This window comes from Uranotaenia lowii, chromosome 1 (assembly GCF_029784155.1).
Source record: "Uranotaenia lowii strain MFRU-FL chromosome 1, ASM2978415v1, whole genome shotgun sequence".
Taxonomy (NCBI): Eukaryota; Metazoa; Arthropoda; class Insecta; order Diptera; family Culicidae; genus Uranotaenia; species Uranotaenia lowii.
In genome coordinates, this window is record NC_073691.1 from 106,294,771 (window position 1) to 106,317,238 (window position 22,468).

At 34.8% G+C, this 22,468-nt stretch overlaps 2 protein-coding genes and 4 long non-coding RNA genes across 17 annotated transcripts in view; 4 read left to right on the forward strand and 2 right to left on the reverse strand.

Moving 5' to 3' along the window:
• Positions 1-6,578, reverse strand: part of LOC129754430 (synaptosomal-associated protein 25) — a 198,393-nt gene extending 191,815 nt beyond the window's left edge. For 5 of the 7 annotated variants that reach the window (XM_055750507.1, XM_055750549.1, XM_055750499.1 and 2 more), the window contains exon 1: positions 6,349-6,578. The gene's annotated coding sequence lies outside the window, so the exon portion shown is untranslated. Of the gene's footprint in view, positions 1-5,670; positions 6,207-6,348 lie in introns of all 7 variants that reach the window. The other 2 variants (XM_055750525.1, XM_055750517.1) reach the window with 2 other exon arrangements.
• A 256-nt stretch (positions 6,579-6,834) lies between these two features.
• On the forward strand, positions 6,835-7,372 carry LOC129748715 (uncharacterized). 2 transcript variants are annotated; one of them, XR_008737794.1, is made up of 3 exons: positions 6,835-6,938; positions 7,002-7,107; positions 7,164-7,372. It is a non-coding gene; the product is annotated as an uncharacterized LOC129748715 (long non-coding RNA). The 2 variants fall into 2 exon arrangements; XR_008737795.1 differs by having other exon boundaries at positions 6,839-6,945.
• A 517-nt stretch (positions 7,373-7,889) lies between these two features.
• LOC129740426 (uncharacterized) lies at positions 7,890-8,686 on the forward strand. Its single transcript, XR_008736235.1, has 3 exons — positions 7,890-8,090; positions 8,150-8,311; positions 8,383-8,686. It is a non-coding gene; the product is annotated as an uncharacterized LOC129740426 (long non-coding RNA).
• Positions 8,687-11,698: 3,012 nt separating this feature from the next.
• On the forward strand, positions 11,699-12,770 carry LOC129739015 (uncharacterized). Of its 3 annotated transcripts, none has more exons than XR_008735718.1 (4): positions 11,699-11,832; positions 11,900-12,311; positions 12,369-12,490; positions 12,573-12,770. It is a non-coding gene; the product is annotated as an uncharacterized LOC129739015 (long non-coding RNA). The 3 variants fall into 3 exon arrangements; XR_008735719.1 differs by having other exon boundaries at positions 11,705-11,837; XR_008735717.1 differs by having other exon boundaries at positions 11,705-12,311.
• Positions 12,771-15,239: 2,469 nt separating this feature from the next.
• LOC129744260 (uncharacterized) lies at positions 15,240-15,808 on the reverse strand. The gene is made up of 3 exons (XR_008736870.1): positions 15,665-15,808; positions 15,471-15,596; positions 15,240-15,401 (listed from the first exon to the last, which is right to left on the reverse strand). It is a non-coding gene; the product is annotated as an uncharacterized LOC129744260 (long non-coding RNA).
• A 2,545-nt stretch (positions 15,809-18,353) lies between these two features.
• Positions 18,354-20,401, forward strand: LOC129739603 (uncharacterized). 3 transcript variants are annotated; one of them, XM_055731080.1, is made up of 4 exons: positions 18,354-19,006; positions 19,447-19,527; positions 19,585-19,772; positions 19,832-20,401. In XM_055731080.1, the coding sequence occupies exons 1-3, from the start codon at positions 18,555-18,557 to the stop codon at positions 19,739-19,741; spliced, it is 690 nt and encodes a 229-aa protein (XP_055587055.1). In that variant the 5' UTR covers positions 18,354-18,554; the 3' UTR covers positions 19,742-19,772; positions 19,832-20,401. The 3 variants fall into 3 exon arrangements, with proteins under 3 accessions (XP_055587055.1, XP_055587054.1, XP_055587057.1); XM_055731079.1 differs by having other exon boundaries at positions 19,585-20,401; XM_055731082.1 differs by having other exon boundaries at positions 19,447-20,401.
• Positions 20,402-22,468: the final 2,067 nt, after the last annotated feature.

A 22,468-nucleotide genomic window follows, 5' to 3' on the forward strand; every position in this document is an offset into this window, starting at 1 on the left:
GAGTTCAATTTTTAGTTCATAGTGTGTTTTCGCCTAAAACAGGGCTAGAAGCGACCATGAGGCAAAAAAAGTAGGGCAAAATAGTTACTTTGAAGTGAAATTAGGGCAAAATTAGTGACCATATAAAGTCAAAAATTACATCTTTAGGGTCATCTAAAATTGCAACCTACAAATCAAATGATGAGCTTGCCAATTCTGTATATTTCAACCTTTTACTGCTCACGAGCCCATATATGTCTCCGAATTTTTTTCACTCTTTCTGGCATGATGCAGTACTGAAAAAGAACACCAACAATTTTAATGCATCAACAATTCATCAAACAGTTATAAAACATTAAAAAAATTAAAAATTATCTTAGTTTTTACACTATTTAAAAAAAAGAAATATTGCAACAACAATTTTGTTTTTTTGCTGAGTTGCTTGGTAAGAGGCCAATACAGTTATTTCCGTTGAAGAAATTTATTTATGTCAGAACGAATTCGTAGTACCTGCAGTAGAAGGTTAAGACGCTTTTTATAACAATTCATAAGCCTATAGTAAAAAAGAAAATACATGTATTGATCATTTTTTTATTTCAAATGTCCTGATTTCGGTAAAGTTTCGTTTTTTGGTTTGAAACTCTCCCATTTTTTTTTTTTGCAGAATTATGAAGTTATCTTTTTTAAGAGTAAATCTTAAGTTTAAGGTTTGTATGGGACAATTTAAAATTTGGTTTTGAAAATAATAAATATAAATAAATTGGCCTTAAAAACAAACAATCAAGTTACGGATATTCGCGTTAACAGATAATCGAGTTCGACCTGTAAAAGAAATTTGCATTAGCAAATGAAGATATTAGCAGGGTCGTAAAGTACGTTTTGAGATCTACATTTTGATAGCACTAAGTTATCTGAATGAAATTTGGTTTTCAAGAAATTAACAAAACAAAACTGTATTTTTGCTGGGAGCTGTCAAACTTTGATGCGTTTTCCTCATAACAGTGATGTTGGCGCATTCGCGTATTCAAAACAACTGTCTCAACTCGGCTTGCCAGTTGTGTCACTTTGCCATGTGTTCTACTTGGGTCAGTTAAATTCTATCTTACCTTATTTCAAAAAAGGGATGAATGACTTTTAGAAATTAAAATCCATCCAAAAAAAAAAACGCTTATTCAAAATTCGGGCAATGTTGACAAAAACTGTTTTTAAACGTCATATGTAGTCATTTGTATTTAAATTTTTGAAAAAAGTGACTTTAATTACAAAGTTACTAAAAAGTGAGCAACTTCTAGCCCTGCTAAAACTGCAACTAAAAATCGTTCGCTCAATCTGCTTGTGGCATTCAACCTTAATCCAAAACGTTAGTGGAAGTAATCGTGCGTATTTCACCTCATACTCTTTTTCACGAATTTGAAGAATATCAAAAGCAGGGCTGGTAGCGGTTTGACAATGAAATAGTAGGGACTTTAGTGACCAAAATTTGAAAAAAAGTTACCAAATAGTGACTTTGAGGACCGAAAAAAGTGACCAAATAGTGACTATGTAGAACGAAAAAATAACTTTGAAGTACAAAAAATGTGACCAGTCAGGCCCGTGCGATGGACCCTTCCGGGGGGGTTTTCAAAATTCAAATTTATACCGTATTTGTTTTCACCACCCGAAAGTGTTGCACCTTCCAAGCTGAAAACGAGCATGAATCGAGTTTTGCACCCACCTTTGTTGGTGTACGTGAAATCGGCAGTGTCAACAGAAAACATCAAGCTGTCAAAAATCCATTACAGCTGGTATTTGTTTTCGTTTGATTTCGAAAATTGAAACAAATTTACTTTAGTTGATCATTGTCTAGTAAATAATATGAAAATTTTAACATGAATTTATGTATTATGTTGAATTGTGAAGATTTCAGATTTATTTTGCTTGGTAGATTCCCCTCTGGCTCTGATGATAACTGCAATACCGGCTGATTCTGGGCGGTCTATGCTTGCTGCTGCTAGACTGCAGTTACCCCAGCTTGAAGGTTCCGGTATTTTGAACGTTTATTCCTCGCAAATCTCATCTTCGTTCGAGTACCTATTTCCGTTTCCAGATTACAAAAGAAAAATTCTTGGAAGTCAAATTGGCGAACTCAGATCGCGGAAGTCGGGGGAGAAAATTTTGCCATCAGACCTAAACGAACGAAATTCAAGCTCCCATACGAGTGTAGTCTCGAACTAACGTTTTTGAAGGGCAACGGGTAGGAATCCGGGACTTGGCGCAACCGAGCATCGTCACCCTAAGGCACAGCTCGAAGCAGAGTAGCTTCGATGCAGCTGAACGATTCTTGCTGTGGAGACCAACTTATAGGACCCTCTCGAACAAGAAAACTTTTCGGTTTGGGCGATTCCACCAGATCTTTGGGTTGGCCTTTTTGCACTCGGATTTGCTGCTCTTTTTCGTCATCGCCTGGAACCGATTGCAGCAAGCCTTCTGGGCACATTTCTTCTTAGGAGCGTTGTTTGCTTGGGAACGTGCCATCCAGGTGAAATTCTCCTCCTCTGTTGGAAACGGCACTGGTATTGAATCCGGAACAAGTTTCCGTTCTTCGGGATAATAAAGAGAAAAAAACAGCTCGAACGCAATTTTTGCGGTATAGAAATAAACCAACCAGCTGATATTTGTTTACATCGGGAAGCACGTGCTGTCAAAATTCATGATAGTATTGGTGAGAGCGCAAGCAACACCGAATATTTTCAGAGTGTTCCACCGTCCACTTTATGGTGCACTACCAGTGGACTACCCATCCTGAAAACGAGCATGAAAACAGCAAAAAGTGCACTACCGGTAGTGCCCCGGTGCACCACCACACGAAAACGAATTCTCTATTAGATAAAATTAATAACAATACCAAAAATAAACAATTGAAAAGGAAAGGGTTTTCTTAAACCATATGTCACTCATGTTCAACACAAAAACTAAAAAAATGACTGATAAACAAAATTTGGAAATTTAAAATTAAAAAATATCTGAATTCTAAAATAAATGTCAAATCTTGTAAAAAACTTAGCATGAATAGATGTTAGGAAAATCATAATAATTGTTAATTTTTATTCATCTAAATTTGGAATTCTTTTCCTCATTTTTAACTGGAAGTTTAGTGAGAAATTCCGCTGTAGTTTTTAATTTGAACAAAAAATATTTAATTACGATTTAAAATGTAAATTACCGATTACTGAATAAGAAATGAATTTTGAACAGAATTTATTCAATGTTTGATGTTTTAATTTAATTTGATAAAAAGAAGAATATATTTATAATTATTTTAAAAGTGCCAGTTATAGAAGCCAGACATAAAACCTTTAATAAAGTAAAATCCTCCATGTTCAACTACACTGACAAAGAAATGTTAGAAAATGAGTAATTATGTGAATGATAAAAACTGATAAAAAATAAAAAATAATGATTTCAAAACTTTTGTTATTAATATTCAAAGCACAAATCAAATACAAAGTTAGTTAACACTGCGTATTAAAATTTATTTTTAAAGTTGCTACTGAGAACAATTTTTCAAACTTTTTAGATAATTTTAAAAATCATGATCGATCCAAAAAACATGATTTCATATACAAAATATTAATAAGAAGTGTTTAAATTTTTAATCGCAGGTTTTTGAGCTTTTAATTACAAGCTCTGAGTATTTTGTTTTTTTTTTTGATTAAAATATTGGGTCCTGAAAGAACAGAAGGTTGAAATTATGTTTTATTATTAAAAATTTGGAGTTAAAGGCTTATGGTTGAAGAACACGAAAATTCAGAATTTAAAAACAAGGAAACAATTGTTAAAAATATGTCTTAAAAATTTAAAAAGTTTGATTGAAAAAAATCCGGCAAGTTGATTAGAAAATTAAAAAAAAACGTACAATAAAATTCGGTGAATTCATTTGAAAATTGAAAAAACAATATGAAAATAAAAAATATCAGTTTTTAAAAACATTCCAGGAAGAGTTTTTTCAATAAACATGTTTCACCATAACCATTTTGGTGCTTATTTTTTTAATTATTGATTTGGTAAATAGTGTCCTCAACTATAAATTTCGTCAAATTCGGCCGAACACATTTAGTTTTGGTGATAAAGAGTTTATTACTAGTAAAATTGATAGATAACTGATTATGGAAAAATGTCATTACAAGTATTTTTGACATCACAGCAGAAAGTGTAAAAAAAACTTGATTCTATTTAAAGCTCATTAATTCATATAAAACTTTTATTTCTAAATAATATGTTTTTAATTTGAGTTTTTGTAAAAAGAAAGTGCAGAAACTTCTCTAAAGATTTTAAATTATTTTCAAAGTCATTTCAATAACAAACCCACCGTACGAGGAAAGGTGTGCTCTGATATGTCCAACCTCACTCGAAAAGCGGCGCGTCGAACTGCAGCAAGGTTTTATATTCGACACCCTGACCAACCGTATTGACTGTGCTTACGTTCTACAACGTGTTAACATTTATGTACCAACGAGAACACTCCGACAACGTCAGTTTCTTTCAATTCCTCACCACCGTACTGCCTATGGCCAAAACCACCCTATTGACAAGTGTTGTGAACTTTTTAATTAAGTGTTTAATTTGTTTAATTTTAATATGTGCAAACGTCGTTTTAAAATAGGCTTAAGAAGAATTTCCTAGTTTTTAAGTCATCAGTCTGTACGGTAATTAAACCAAAGACGAAATAAATAATTTTAAATATAAAAACTGATAGAAATATTGCATACATATTTAGATTCGGGGAACTCAAATTAGTTGAAATTACCGTTTAAATTCATTGCACCTAAAAAAAATGTAATTTTTGTGGCCTTGTGTAAATTTTTACAACCCTTTTTTTAAGCATTTAGAAGAACAAAAAACACGAAATAAAATTGAGTCTGAAATTGTTTTTTAAAGAATATTTCATATCATCATAACATTTGTTATGACATAAGAGATTTTTTTTTCATAAAAAAAATGGTTCGTTTCAATCTCAATCTTAGTTACACTTCTTAATAAAAACCCATTCTAACTAAAGGCGAGATAGGGTTTTTGTATATCAAGTTTTGAGTTCCAATACAAAAGGTTGATTGAACTAAAAACTAGAATCTACAATCAAAGTTAGTTTCAATTCACGAACGTCAAATAATGTCGTAGATCGAAATGTCTCAAGCCAAGGGTGATTCATGCCGAAATTCCGCCGGAGGCGAAAAAAATTGCTGACTGTCTGATCAAGTAATTTACCGTTACTACCGTCAACATTAACACGCGCAATTTAAATTACTTTTTTATTGGTTTATTATCGGTGAAAAAAGTGACTTTCGGAAAATAGTGACTTTAGTGACCAAATGATGAAAAAAGTGACTTTTTAGTGACTGACCCAAAAAAAGTGACCAAGTCACTAAAAAGTGACTCGCTACCAGCCCTGCAAAAGCCACATGAGAAATCAAAACTTAATGATTAGACAGAAAAAATAATATACATTCACATAAGAAGGGCGTTGAGAATGTTACAGGCATACGAGACGAGGAGGTTGTAAAAATTATTTTATAAAATTTACATAGCTTCTTGTAATTTGTAATTTATTAACTTAAACGTAGCCTATCAGTTACAATGAACTATTAATTCAGGTTAAGGAAAACACTTCTGTGCACTAGCTTCTGTAGAATATAATGCAAATCAACGACTTACCCGTATTAAACAGCTTTCAAAATATTTGACAATAACCGTATAACCTTGGGCATTTCAAAACACACTTCAGATCTGACAAGCTTCTGTTTGCCATACTCGCCATTTCACATGGCAGATACATAACAGTGGAATCCACCGTACACAAATAACAATATTCCTCTTTCCATTGTTTTAATCCCAAGCATGACCCAAAGAATGTGAGTCACTGTGATGTTGTCATGCCGTATCTTCTCTTTTCGCTCATCAGAAAAGGATTCGTTCCGCAATGTTCGCAGCCATCATCTCCGAAAAATTATTTTATTTTCGGGAACTCTCATTCTCTTCTCTTCTGAAACACATCATCCAGAAAGGGCGTAGCACAGTCATCGAATGATATTCCCTTCCTCTTATGATAAAATGTCCAAAGCTACGGAACTATTAAACTCCCTGGGTCATTTTCACTAGGCACATTTGACCTTTTCCAATGCATTCGGCATTTGATTATCGATCTAAACTGCACCATTTTTTTCAATTCGTACAACCACACGTAGTCACTGCTAATCGAATTCCAAAAAAAACAAGTGAAAATTTTCGATCGATTTCTTGTCGACAATGCACAAGGCTGAAAAATCTATGACTAAACCCCATTACAGAGGACCATTTTTCGAGCTACTTCTTTTCATCCGAACCGCAATTTACCTGATTTGATTAGTAGATTAACACCCAACACACGAGAAGAACTAGAAAAATATCACACCCCGAAATAATGGGAACCGAACGGTGTCGAGAATTTCCTTCCTGGTAATCCTACAAGAAAATTTTCTTCAGCACCAATAAAATCACACTGAAGAAAAAACGCAAAGTTACGCTCCGTGGAAACCAACAAGCACGTTTGAACTCTCTTCGGCGACTGTGGCGGATGAACACTGTGATGAACAAAAAGAGGGAACGCGACACGCTGGGTTGCCAGGTGCCCGGATTTTTCTGTAAAACACACACTCTAAGAAAATTGTACATAGTGGTACCGTTAAAATTACATACTTTGGAGTTCGACAACTTTTACGTAGAAATGAGTTTCAGAAATTACATACTTTGTCAGTTCTTTCTGTTCTACAAAACCCACTCTGTAGAAAGAACTGCAAATTCAGTTATTTTGTAGTTGACGGCGTTTTGCTTCTCACTCGCACCACCAGAAAGTCAGTCTGTGATATGCATCCTACTTGCGCGCACGCAACAACTTTTGCAGAACTTCCCCAAAAGTCTATGCGAAAACTTCAAAATTTCTGTCGGTGTTTGGTAACATATATTTCTGCTAGATTTTTTTTTTCTTCAATTCATCTCCATAATTTTAGGATAGTTGTTGGTTTCCAGAAGCGACATGAAACGCTGACATCGGACGATTCCACAATCTGATTCCACCATAGTTGCGACCGCAACCAAGAAAGCCAAAAATAAAAGGTAATATTTCTATCTTTTTGTTCAACAATTTTGTTAACCTTTTTTTGCTTCAATAGGATCTTCAACTTCACCCGCCAGTCGACTGTTGAATAACACCCTGCCCCAGAAATTGAATCCCAAGGACACGAGCTAAAAAACCGATGTTCTGGTGTGACAAATCCCATCAGGGTGGTTTCCAGATTATCCATCATGATTATGTCCAATTCAATCTACAACTAAAAAATGTATTTCTCGGATGAACTGAAGACAGTTGGCAAAAAAAACAGTGGCCGGAAATGATGGAGGTGATATTCGAAAACAAATTACTGTACTCATCTTTACACTTTGATTTGATGAACAATAAATTATCATACTCAAATCAAATTTCAATGAATTTGAAATAAAATATCCCTGCTTCTTAATTCCAAATTAGAATTTTGAATTTTTCCGATTTTATGTGATTTTAACATACTTTTCAGTTTCCAGAGCTCTACGTTCTTTTGCGTACTTTTTACATACTGCTATGTACAAGCCTATGTTACATACTTTTTCGTATCACCATTTTTACATACTGGTGGCTTCCTGCACTTACGGGTTGTTTTGGCTTCTTTTTACTTACTTTTGTGTAGGATTTTCTAAGGGTGCAGACTTTTCTCGCTACACGCTCATTTTTTTCTAACCATTTTTTACTTTTTTTCATTCATTTTATGATATTTCTTGAAGAACTTCGAAAATTGTTGTTTTTTAACCAAGATCAATTGCTTAATTTCAACCATTTCTTGAGTTCCAAACGAAATCGCAGAAAATGGTTAAATTCAATGGAGAAAAAGTTATGCGGCTATTGTTTTCCATAGTATCGAAAACATCTGCCAGCACATCAAATATTCGGTTTTGATAATTTTACTGCTTCTAAATCAGCCCGCTTATGCCGACAAATTCACAGTCGATGAACTGGAAGAAGATCCGAGTGGCCATCAGATCCGGCGGAACAAATTTGAATACTGGTAAGGAGAAAAATAAAGTCCAATAACATAACCTTGAAAATCCGTTTTTAAACCTGTAGGCGGAACAGTCCGATAAAATTACAAACTCGTCCAGCAGTGAAAAAGTGCTGTTCCGCAATCGAAATGACACAGGATGTGGAACAGACCACGGACCAAATAATAGAACGGTCCTATATAGTTCTATTCCGAATTATGTGCTTAGAAATTGGGTTCCAGAAAAGGTAAGGAGGCAATTCTTCAGTTATTCTTTTTTCTGGACTTATATTAAATAAAATACCTTTCTATATTCCAGATAACACCCGTTTAGATTAAGAAACGTCAGCTACGAATGAATGGATCTTCTCCGTGAACAGCCAGGAGCCCCGGAAAATGTTCAGTGAAGGTGGATTCGAATTGAGCTTTGATTTTTTTCTTACCGACAACCGGATCGGCTGGATGGTCACACTCAAGAAGTCATTTTGAACTGCCGGAACAAAAACATCCGGTATCTTAACATTTTCGTCGACACATGTCATTTCATATTTCATAGTGAGCCGGTTACAAAGCAAACTATTTTAACCGGGAGATTTGAATTATTGCCCTATAATTTGTTGTTAGGAATCAATTATGTACTAAGAATATTTTATCAAACTAATAAATTCGATGATATTTGATTGAATCAAATTTTGCAATACTATTTGAAATTTATTGAAAAACTTCTGTTTTATTCCTTAAAAACTGAACCTCGTTCCCTTCTTTTCGAAAACGGTTAATTTTCAACCATGATGAGCTTCTAGAAAACGTTTGAAAAATAACCATAATGCTGGTTCTCTTTGAAATCTCATTTTATGAGTTTTCACTGAAAAGTCATAAAATGACTTGATCCACAAAACTGCCATTATGGTTATTTTTCAAACATTAATGGTTCAATGTGGCCCAGCGTGTAACTTTCAGCTACTCAGTTCAGAGTGACGGTTACTCAGTTGTCGCCAAAACCGCACTTACTCAGTTCTGACTAAACGGCCTTTACTCAGAACTGACTAACTGCCCTTTTCGCGACTTCTGAGTCAGGGTTACTCAGAATGCGTGAACGATTTCGGAACGGTTTTTGACCGGATTTTTTATACTGGAAAGGTAAAACCCTGTACAATTGTTGGAAAGAATGGTGGATTTGTTGATGCAATGGAAAACAAGTCAAAATATTTAATGTGAAAAATCTTTATTCGAAAAAAAAAATCCGTTTTGTTAATCCATTTCATTTTCCCCCCGACGGATGTTTGATGCACCTCGGATTCGTTAAGAAATTATCGCAATTCCCTGTAAAATAATCAAAATCATGTTAGTACTATGAGATTAACGTTAAAAATGTTCATTTACCATAAAAATTTCCCAATTCTTTGTTGTCGAAAACAAACAAAGTCGACTGCCTCGCACAAACTGATCCAACTTTACTCAGTTGTCGCCTACAAGCACTCGAATTCGCTGAGTGCCAATTTTCATGTCGTCTGAGTAGCCGTTACTCGGGAAAACTGAGTCGTTTTAGATCAAGCGACGGCTGCGCCATAGAAAAGGCGATGTCTGAGTAAAATGGAGTCGGGCTCTGAGTATTTCAAAATTAGCGAGTTGACCCAGATTTTTGCTGAGAGTGCCCAGATTTTACAGACTTTCAAAATTGAGTGTTAAAATCAATATTCATGCATCAGATTTGATCCGTAAGTGCCAGATTAGACTGAACTGTCATTTCTATTCATTGTTATTTGATCAATCATTCATTGAACATACACGCAGAAAAATATATTGTATAATCAATCAAATTTTGGACGAAAATAATAAAAATTTTGGTTGGGAAAAAGCACAAATATATTTTGAATCAATTCTATAAAATATATCGATTTATTTTCATCCTATCGTTTTTGTCAAAATAATATACACGCTCATTTTTTATTAACCATTTATGGTTCAATAATAACCATTTTATGGTTTTTGCCCCGTAACATGCAATATGGTTATTTTTTAACGATTTTTCGAAGAACAATTTTAACCATTTATTTAGTTCCCATTATTTATCAGGGAAATGGTTAAAAATCTGATCACAAATCAAAAGAATTTGACCGGGTCCACCATTTTGCTAAAGCGGTTTAAGACGCTAATTGAGTTTTTCTTTTCTGTATCCAATAATTTGAAACTTCCACCGATAACTGGCAAAATGAACGATACTGAATTTTCCTCTTATTTAGAGCACCATGTAGGAGATTTGATGGGAAGACAACTGCAGGACGGTAAGGATGATATTGAAAAATTATTCCTCCGATTGAAGAATATAAGATATTGCAGTATCCGAAAAAAATTGGATGGAAACAGACGGAACCATTTCGCCAGAACCACCCGCATAATCAATTACAATATATAGAGAATATTCTATATTGTCTCTAAACGTTATCGTTTATTGTAAAGTGAACAGTATATGTACAATAACACAGACCATATTAACAATCTGTATTATGATTATCTGTTAAAGTACCATATGGGGAAAGGGCTGTTAAGCATGTTTACCATTCAAAAAGAGCGATTTTTTCGAACAAATATTTCATGCTACATTATTGGATACGGTTAAAATATCATCCACTTTTGGCGAGCAAAACAATCTACCTGAATGTTCTAGCTACGTTGGAATACAAAATCATAGATTTCATCAACTTCAATGGATATAGTTTGCTTATAGTAGTTTGTAGTAAAAATAACGCTCAATCATACGTTCCGCATATTGTAAAATATTTTTAAAAAGAGCTTCCCTGTACCATAACCAATATAGTTCCAATTCTTTCCCACAAAAAATAAAATAAAATTAAAAAATTTAAATGTTGAGATTTTTATTTTTTATTTCTGATATTATACATGGATTATACAATCTTACCTATTTGTGCAGATCTGCATTGTTCAGCCTTTCAGTAGATTTTTTTTCCGCTCTCCGCTCAGCAGAGATCTTTGTTTCTGTAATTTCATTAGTTTTATTTAATCTCACTAGTTTTTATCGATAATATAATATAGTTTTACTTACTTTTCGCGATCTGTGTGTTTTTCTCAGCGTGATTCTTTTTTTTCGGAGCCATTTTGAACACAGTTTTCAGTTCCGAACCTGGCGTGGGGTTGCCGACACAAATTTTAACGAAGTGAAGTGAAAATTAGCAGATGCTGAACCCAAGAGCGAAAAAATGCATAAGCTCACAACTACATCTTAAAATAACAATATTAGTTATTATCCGCAAGAGGTGAAATGATAACGACTTGTCTAACTCATACAATGTTGTCAATGTTGTTTTTTTTTAATTTAATGTCTAATGCTAAGAAAATATAAGGAAACTTTGTCGTACACTGTTAGAGTCCTGGATAAGGTCCAGAGACAATATTCAAAGGTTGCAAATTTTTATTCTCTTATTATACTATACTTACTAAATCATATATCATATTGTCACTGTCACTGATACGATCCTGTCATAATTTATTGAGGTAATAAAATTTTGAACATGTATAATGAAATGATACTTGGAAGATATTTCATACTGGTACTGCTACCAATATATTAAGTTAATAGTTAGTACTATATCCCCAACTGTTTTTAATTATGCGGGCATGTCCCAGTTCTGATTCCACCTGTTTTGTAGCAAATCGTTGAAAGTGGCCCAACCCCCACACAGAACGTTCAGGAAAAAGAAAGGATAGCCGGCAGCGATCAACCAGGGATGAGCTTTCACCAATTGGCTCCGTAAGGTTAGGATGAAATCATTATTTTAAATTTAATTAATTAGGTAATTTGTTAATCTTTATAACAGCCAAGTTATCGACGAAATCTAGCCTGCAGAATATCTCCAGAGGTTTCATTTCAGCCTCCCAAATGAGCACATTTGGATGGCACTCATGCCGGAACAGGCCGGAACCAAACGATGAAGAAAATCATTCGATACAATTGGAAGATAATTCGAGATTTTAAGTCATCCACCCGTAAGCTAATCGAACTCGGCCGGGGTGCAGTGAATGGAGCACAGCAGCAATTACGAAAGTGTTATTGCAGTGAAGCAGTGTTGGACTAATCGACTGAAGAAGCTGCCAACCGATGTACCGATAAAAAAATATCATTCCGACAGCAAATCGAACCCTAGTCGTATCGTGACCAAAATGACATGCCAGTTCACTAAAATCATCCGGAACTAAAAGCCAATGCACCGAATCATCCGCTTATCGCAAGTAATATGTTCGATCATTTACAATTGTTCATTAAATAATTATTCTTTGTAAATTCAGGAACCGGGAAAATCACTTGAGGTTAGTACAGAGGCTGGTACGTTTCGACACATACAGGAAAACTATAAAGGAATCTCCAAAATAAGACAATTCCTCGCTAAGAAGCAAAACACACAGAACTGGTTAAATATTTTTGCTCATATTTTATACATATTTTTAATTTATTTTTAATTATTTTATTTATTTTTATTTTTTTTATTCCAGTTGTGCTCGGTCGATGATGATGTTCCTGCTCACTTTTCTGAGGTTTACTATATGGAACAAGGTGGGTCAATTCCAACAAATAAACAATACCGATTGGTCGACCGATATCTGCATAAGGAAACATGCAATACTTTACTTATTTTAAAACAAAAAACACTACCGTTGGGACAATATACAAAATATACAAAAATAATTTAAAAAAACATCCATACTTTTCTTTTTTAGTTGCACACATTCGAAATTATAGCATTTTCAGCACAAATTTATTATTATTATTTCTCTTCCATTTTGACATATATGAGAAATAACCATTTTTCAACTTCTCCGCAATAATTTTTTGCGGTTAAAAAGTAACCATATTTCCACTTCTCAAGAGAAGTCAAAAAATGACTTCTATGGAAGAAACCAAAAAATCACTTAACGCGGAAAGGTGTGAAAATGGTTACTTTTTAACGATAATTGGTTAAATAATTTCGAGCGTGTAGGCCCTTTTTGTAAATGAACCTTTGTTTTTGTCAAAATTATAATAACTTCGAATAAAAATCATTAAACGTCTTTGGTTCTTACTTAAGCGGGCCACAGACTACACAACATTTGTACAAATGCGAAGAAATTCGATGAAATTTTGTCGCTGTAAACACGATTTGCATAGTGTATGGCACTGCTTGAATGAGCGCCCAAACGGTTGGAGTAAAATCGGTCGGGATCGAAATATTTTGTACAAACCATACTCCCAGCCGGGGTGGAGATGGTTTTTTTTTTGTTGCTGTTGCTATTTTTACCAGCAATCGTTTGTGTTCGCGTGAAAAATAGTGTGTGGGCGAGCATAGATCAAACAATCGTCGTAAAATTATCGAATTTGTACAGGCCATTTGAGTAGTCTATGGCCCGCTTTACTCTAAGGCCGATGACATAGTGAATGCGATGCCATGCGATGCGAATTGTTACGGAAGAGCGAATTAGCGAAATGCAATGCGAATTGCGATTCATGACATAGTGACCGCTTTTGATCGCAAATCCGTTTCATGATTTGCAGGCTCATATTTCCTCATCTTTTTTGATTTTCTCAAAACTTGTTACGGCTTTCCTCAGAAAGCATTTTTTTTTTAACTTATCTATCATATTGATTTAAGTTACGGGTTGGAGGAGTTAGAGTAAGTTCAGTAAGATTTTAATAAGGTTGTTTTAAATACATTTAATTTGATTGATTTAGATTTACCAGCCCGCATAATCAATTACAATATATAGAGAATATTCTATATTGTCTCTAAACGTTATCGTTTATTGTAAAGTGAACAGTATATGTACAATAACACAGACCATATTAACAATCTGTATTATGATTATCTGTTAAAGTACCATATGGGGAAAGGGCTGTTAAGCATGTTTACCATTCAAAAAGAGCGATTTTTTCGAACAAATATTTCATGCTACATTATTGGATACGGTTAAAATATCATCCACTTTTGGCGAGCAAAACAATCTACCTGAATGTTCTAGCTACGTTGGAATACAAAATCATAGATTTCATCAACTTCAATGGATATAGTTTGCTTATAGTAGTTTGTAGTAAAAATAACGCTCAATCATACGTTCCGCATATTGTAAAATATTTTTAAAAAGAGCTTCCCTGTACCATAACCAATATAGTTCCAATTCTTTCCCACAAAAAATAAAATAAAATTAAAAAATTTAAATGTTGAGATTTTTATTTTTTATTTCTGATATTATACATGGATTATACAATCTTACCTATTTGTGCAGATCTGCATTGTTCAGCCTTTCAGTAGATTTTTTTTCCGCTCTCCGCTCAGCAGAGATCTTTGTTTCTGTAATTTCATTAGTTTTATTTAATCTCACTAGTTTTTATCGATAATATAATATAGTTTTACTTACTTTTCGCGATCTGTGTGTTTTTCTCAGCGTGATTCTTTTTTTTCGGAGCCATTTTGAACACAGTTTTCAGTTCCGAACCTGGCGTGGGGTTGCCGACACAAATTTTAACGAAGTGAAGTGAAAATTAGCAGATGCTGAACCCAAGAGCGAAAAAATGCATAAGCTCACAACTACATCTTAAAATAACAATATTAGTTATTATCCGCAAGAGGTGAAATGATAACGACTTGTCTAACTCATACAATGTTGTCAATGTTGTTTTTTTTTAATTTAATGTCTAATGCTAAGAAAATATAAGGAAACTTTGTCGTACACTGTTAGAGTCCTGGATAAGGTCCAGAGACAATATTCAAAGGTTGCAAATTTTTATTCTCTTATTATACTATACTTACTAAATCATATATCATATTGTCACTGTCACTGATACGATCCTGTCATAATTTATTGAGGTAATAAAATTTTGAACATGTATAATGAAATGATACTTGGAAGATATTTCATACTGGTACTGCTACCAATATATTAAGTTAATAGTTAGTACTATATCCCCAACTGTTTTTAATTATGCGGGAGATTCAACTATATCGGTATAGTTGATTCAACTATATCGGTATAGTTGATTCAACTATATCGGTATAGTTGATTCTACTATAAATATGATAGATTCTATTTTAATTCTACGATTGAGTTTATGAGTTCAATTTCAAATATTGTAGATTAAAATTATGTTTATTTTACAATAATAATATTTTGGGTGATGTTTTGCTTTCTTCCATGTACTTTATTTCAAAAAATCTTATAAAAAATAGAATTGTAAACTTTCAAAAATCGTCTGGGGTGATCCTGGAGCTGGAACCGTAGGAACATAAGAGGAATTTCATATGCGCACATCAAATTGTTTGACCAGAGTGTCCTTCTGGGAAGGTTAGCCACCTACAAAAGAAAAAAAATGAAAGAATATCAGGATGAACTCACCGAAAAAAACGGAATTTCGGTTCTCACCGTAAAAATCCAGCATCCAGCAGCTACTGATAACTGACCCGTGCCAAATCACGTCCAACCAAATGATCCTCATCCTCGTAATTGGTTGTCGCCGCCATCAGGAACCAATCACTAGCGGGCGAGCTTCTGTGGATGAAGGAAAAATATTTTTTTTAATGTTGCTGCCTTTTCTGACCGTTTCTCAGGAACAAAACCTTTCCTGCACTTTTCCAGCGGGTGTAACGCATGCCGGACATGCCGATGCGCTGGTTGTGGTCGGTAGGTGAGAGTCCAACCGTGAGACGGATCCGTCAACTTCATAATCTTCCGATCTGTTGCGAATTTCTTCTTTTTTTCTACTGGATTTTCTGCACTCTCATACAAGAAAACTCAAATATATGCTAAAATCCACCTAATTAAAAAAAATCAACTTTATAAATATTTGAATGTTTCATAGATGTAATTAAATTAAATACATTTTTATAATTAGAATGACTAGTTAGAAATTTTTTTTTAACTTTACGTTTTATCTTCCGTGTACAGTTGAATCTGTTATATTTATAGTTGAATGCCTAAAATCAATGATATAATTGAAGTTGAATCTATCATATTGACAATTGAATCAATTATACCACTACAGTTGAATCTATCATATTTGCAGTTGAATCAACTATACCACTACAGTTGAATCTATTATATTTATAGTTGATTGCCTATAATCAACCATACAATTGTAGTTGAATCTATCATATCTACAGTTGAATCAATTATACCATTACAATTGAATCAATTATATCATTACAATTGAATCTATTATATTTATAGTTGATTGCATAAGGTCAATCAGCAGTTTGTAGTTGAATCTATTGTATTTATAGTTGAATGAATAAAATAAATCATACAGTTGAATGCATTATATTGATAGTTGACTGCGTAAGGACAATTAGAAGTTTGTAGTTGATTCTATTATATAAGAAGTTGAATGCGAAAAAACCAACTGCATTTTGATTATTGGTAAAACAAGCTGAAATAATTGAAACAACTATCGTCTTTTTTCTCCGTGAAGTTGAACGAATCAAAGGACGAAAGAAAAGAGACGAATGAAACAAATTTCCCCTCCAAACGACGAACGTGTTCAGACGTATGAACGATTTATGTTTGAATATGTCGTATGTTCCTATATGATTAAAAAATAGCTCTAAAAATTGCAAAAAATTAATTTCATAATGTGGAATATCTGACACAATTAGTTTCCATGAATATTGCGTATTTTTTGAAGGTTTATCGGCGAAGGAATGAAAATAGGATTTGAAAAACACTCTTTAAATTTCAGACGCGTTTTTCTCGGTTCGGTGTTTCTGTTTCATTCGACGTAATGAAAGCTCACGCGAGATTTGATTAAAATGTATGTGATCGCTTAAACCTGACCTCTCAGGGCGACTCCGACCAGGGGTGCCAGGTGGTTTTTACAAAAATCAGGACACCACGATGGAAAAATCAGGATTTTTCAGGACACCACTAAATTGATGAAAATAACATGCAGCTCTGCTTAGATTGCATATTTAAAGGCGAAATACAGGTGCTGGAGACGCCTTCAATTATGCAACTAAAGCGAGAAGAAGCTTGGCTGGCCTGAAGTTAATATCGAAAAACACTACTTAAATATCATTTGAACCAAAGATTATCATCGGTTAAACTGGTTGAACTATTTTATTAAAGATTTGATAGATTTTTTCCCATTTAACAGTAAATTTAGTTAAAGTTTAAATATTTTTTAAAAATCAGGACAAATCAGGACATTTTAAAGGTTATTTTTCGAAAATCAGGACAATTCAAGCGTTTTTGAAAAATCAGGACGGCCTCTCGAAAATCAGGACAAATCCTGAAAAATCAGGACACCTGACACCCCTGACTCCGACTGCTGTAAACTGCTGTTAAATACGCAAGTGTGAGTGATTTGCGCACACGCTCATTTTTTTTATAACCATTTTTGGTTCATAAATAACCATTTTATGGTTTTCGCAACAAACTGCCAATATGGTTATTTTTTAACGATTTTTTCAAGTCCAATTCTAACCATCTTCAAAGTTCACGTTCAATAACCAAATGTGGTTTAAAATTTAACCATAATTTATTGAAAAATCTCGTAATGCTTCATCGCCATTTTGAAAGTGATCAATTGTACGTGGTTTAGGAAATATTAAATTTTCTTCCAAAATTGACGTTTAAACAGGTTTAAACTTTCTCATAAATTTCTGTCTTTAAATCGAGTAAATATGATCCAGATACGAAAACGCTTAAAAGGTAATTGTTTTTTTTTTATTGTACGTTCTGTCTGACAGGAGATTCAAAGTTCGGAAGCAACGCCGGTAAGCCACCGGATCACGATCTGCCGAGCCGAGGGCCGGAGGAACCATACACTGCTTGACTTACTAGCTTCATGCAGCTGGTCGGCTAATCAGTTTGACCCCACGACAGTTCGTGACCCGGTGCTGCTTCCGAGCCTCGAAGTTTCGAACCGTCAGCACAGTCTTATGAAAATGAACAAAGTTAAAATTTCAGTAATTTGCATTAAAAAAAACATTGGGATTAGCCTGGATCCTGTCGTAATTCACCGGAAACATCAACCACTAACGGAAGACTCATTAACGGATCATGACACCATGAAGCAAAATTAAAAGAAAAAAAGCGTCTGTTACAGTTGATTTTTAGAACTTTATTTATGGTGTGATTTGAGCAAAGTACAGTTAAAAACCCAACCCTAATCAAAAATAAATCAACTTGTTCGACCAGATTTGGCCCACTGTATCGAACTTATTTTTGAAAAAACCCGACAGCCCATAGTTCCCGGAAAAACGAAAAAAGAAAAAAAAACTGGTACTGTCATCAAAAATTTCCGGACGTCAGTTTTTGGGAAACAAATGGAAAAAGAAAAGTGTGGTGCTCGGTCGAGTGCGGAGGCTTTGGGCCTGCGGGTCGGGAGAAAGATTTGCTCCGCATCCCCATGGAGGACAGAAGCGGCGATCGTGGCACAGATGGCCACTCCATCATCGCCGACTTCGGAGCCCATGGCAATCAACAGTTCCAGCAACATCCGGCACGGCAATGTCGTGCGTCTCCATCGGGGCGATGCAAGCCACACCTCCGACTGCTCCGTGCTGCACCAGCAGCAAAAACAACAACTTCAGCATCAACATCCGCACGGTAATGTTATGCGTCGGCATCGGGGCAATACCCACCACACCTCCGACTGCTCCGTGCTGCACCATCAGCAGAACAACAACAACACCATCAGCAGAACGACAACAACATCCGGAACTGCCATGTGGTGCTTCGCCATCGGTACAACACCAGCCACACCCCCGGCTGCTTGGGAAGTTCTGCACCAGCAGCAGAACAACAACAACGCCAGCAGCAGAACAACAACAACTCCAGCAGCAGAACAACAACAACTCCAACAGCAGCATGGCCTGGCCGTCGAGTGTTTCGGAGGCAACTACGAGGCAGACAGTGGGACCATGCATGGTTCCCAGTAAGGTGCCAGTCGGACGAGAGCCGTAAGTTGAACTCAAAAGAAACCACACTCTGAAAAATGACCAGAATTGTCGGGAGATTGGGTGGGTGAATTAAAAAGTCCCGCATACCAAAAAACTCTACATCTAACGGTTTCTACGATACATCAACGGTTTCTCAGATTGATAATTATCTCTGTTAATGTACCTATTATGTCAAACCTTACAGAAACAATTATTAAAATCAAACATTTACCTTTTCGTAGAAAGTGACTACATCAGGTACACGCTCATTTTTTTATAACCATTTTCGAGTATTTTTCAACCGTTTAATGGGTTTCATCCAAAAACTTCGATTATTGTTATTATTCAACCATAATGTACTGTTAAATTTCAACCGTTTTCTGAGTACTGGTAGAAAACCAAAATAATGGTTAAAATTTTAGCACAAATTTTTGTGAGCGATCCGCCATTGTTTTTTTCAGTTCAACTCGTTTGTCGTTCAATAATATCCGGGTTACTGAGGACAAATATAGAAAGTTGGAACCTATTGCCAAGAGGAGCAGGTAAACTTTAATTGTTGTGCTATATTATGATGCGATATTTACGGTCCATTCTGTCAGTGCCGTTCCAGAGAATCCCAAGAAGAGCGTGCCGATGAATGAGTGGACAATTAACCGCAACATATTTACGGAGAAATCCCTGAAAAATACAGCAGCTGGAAGAGCTCATTTTTTTCTAAAACTATGTCCGCAATTAGAAATATGTGCTACTCGATGACTTCAGTCACCTTTGGGACAGCTGAGAAACGGTAGTAATTTTGTACACTAATTGTCAAACAAATCAATCAAGTTTTCTTTGATTTTCCAGACAAAGTGTTCTAACATACATTCAGCCGGAAGATTGTTTGTCGGGCCAGAAAAGGACGATTTCAGAGGAAGCCTGACCTAAAGGAACGATTTTTGAGACGATCTGAAATCTGACGTGAATGTTGGAGTCGGAGTAACTGGTGCACCTGGGGCAATAATTTTCCGGAACGAGTTTCTCACTTACTCCATCCGCCCACCTTTGGTAAAATTTCTTGCATGTTTGAATTTGATCGGTTCAAATATGATTTACATTAAAATTGAGATTTTCATTGATAAAAACTTAACAGAAATAAATAATTTCCGCTTATTAACACCATTGCGTTAATGCATTGATCTTTTGTATTTAATTCGGAAAATCTTCTCAGCTTCAAAAAAAGGTCCCTGCTTTTTTCTTTTCGGAAAACGGTTATTTTACAACCATTATCCAGCTCTAGCAAACGGTTGAAAAATAACCATAATCCAAGTTCTCCGTGAAATCTCATTTTATGAGTTTTCAGTGAAAACTCATAAAACGACTTGATCCACAAAACTTCGATTATGGTTATTTTTCAAACATTTATGGTTCAATATGGCCGAGCGTGTAAAGTGATTGTTTGGTGTTAACGATTAACGTAAAACATACATAAATGGTGAAATTGAATCCGGACGATTACCTACAGCGTTAGTCAAACTTTGACGTATAAACCAAAGGTGACCGCTACCTGGGGTGCCAGGTGGATTTGACAAAAATCAGGACATCGTATTCGAGATTTTTTAAGGACACCACTGATTTGATGGAAATAACATGCAGCTCTGCTTAAATTTCATATATAAAGGCGAAATACAGGTACTGAAGACGCCTAAAACTATGCAATTGACGCGAGCAGAGCCTTAGGTGGCCTGCAGTTTACATCTAAAAACACCACTTATAATCATATAAGTCAAAGATTATCACCGCGGTCACACTATTTTATAATTAATTTGTTTGATGTCCTCATCATTTAACTATAAATTCAGCTATAATTTAGATATTTTTATGAAAATCAGGACATATTACAGACCATTTTTCAAAAATTAGGACAATTTATGCGTTTTTGATAAATCAAAACGGCCTCTCGAACATCAGGACAAATCCTGAAAAATCATGACACCTGGCACCTTTGACCGAAACGCGTGTCAAGGAGAAAGAAAACATCAAGAAAAAGAAAAGTGAAAATTTTTCCTCCAAACCAGACGCGTTTTCTACAAAAGCTTTGCATTTTCTCCGAAACTATGAGAAAGTGGAGCATAACGGATCATAAATTCAAGGTAAGAGAAGACAATTAAAATTATTATTTAATACTGAGCATTAACCAGTTCTTTTTTACACAGCTACGAAAAATGTCGGACGGTGAAACATTTAACGCAACCCTAGGACCTTTGGAGAGTAATGAAGTGATTCCAGCTGAACTACCGTCCCCTGCCGACCCCTTCGAGCATTATGCGGGTGCCGGAGGTTGTTCCGGAAACTCTGAACGGCATTTCGTTATTGAGCACATACATTCCCGGCACAAATTTCTTCAGGCAGGAACGCTGTAGTCAGTTAGTGCTGAACAGATTCGATTTTCAGTAAAAAAGGGAATAAAATGCACATAATGTAAGTCGATTTGCAAAAAAAATCATTTAGTTTTGGTGTTAATTTGAATTTCAATAAAATAACAATCCGAAATTTCCATTGAACTGTCAAAATATTATGTATGTGTGCGTGTTGCATTCACAAACGTTTCCATAAATCATTTGCTTAACGTTGGAAGAACGTAATGTAGAATCGTTACAAAACCTTTACCTAAAAAGTTAAGCTACGAGGTTCCTATAATAAAACTGTAACAATAACAGTTTCATCCTCAGAAAACGTTTTCTTAAACAATTTTTGAACCTTTAGCAAACTGTTCATAGAACAGTTCTCCCATACAACAGCTTTAACAGTTTTTAACAGTTACATAACCTAACAACATATTTAAAATACAATCAATTCAGAATTCACGATTCAAGCTATGTATTTGACAGTTCGTATAATCGTTCGCCAAACGTTATTTTACGCTTCACGCTCATTTTTATTTAACCAATTTTGAATGAAAGATAACCATTTTCTGGTTTTTACTGCAGAACTGTCAATATGGTTATTTTTCATCGATATTTTAAGGAACAATTTTAACCATATTCCTAGTTTTCGGGTATTAACCAAAAAAAGGATGAAAATTTAACCTCAATCGAAAAACAGAACCGAAAATACATTGTTTGTCTACGCAATCGATCTTGCTTGAAGTCAAATTTTTCCAATACTTTATAATTTCCTGTAGACTTAACAGTTAACATAACAGTATTTTGGAAATAACTCTTATTTTGTAAAGTTAATAAATCACAAAATTACAAAAGACTACACTGGTGAAATTATTATCGCACAAGGTAAGTTAACATTTTCAAACATTAGCAGTAAACTTTAAAAACTAAATTTATTTGCAGGAATCGGATAATCTCACCGAATGTTTCGTTACCATGAATGGAGAAAACAAGTCCCAGCTAATGCAGGACCTTTTAACGAACTCCGCTGGATGCCAACCAAACAGCGAAGTCAAGGAATTTTGAACCATCTGCGGTATGAAGCAAGCATTTCCGCGGT

Bases quoted from the DNA above. Each gene is read 5' to 3' on its own strand.
- LOC129739603 (XM_055731079.1), top strand. From the start codon at position 18,555: ATGTCGTGCGTCTCCATCGGGGCGATGCAAGCCACACCTCCGACTGCT. The intron at 19,007-19,446 runs GTAAGTTGAACT...TGTTTTTTTCAG, and splicing joins GTGCCAGTCGGACGAGAGCC to TTCAACTCGTTTGTCGTTCA. The intron at 19,528-19,584 runs GTAAACTTTAAT...CCATTCTGTCAG, and splicing joins CCTATTGCCAAGAGGAGCAG to TGCCGTTCCAGAGAATCCCA.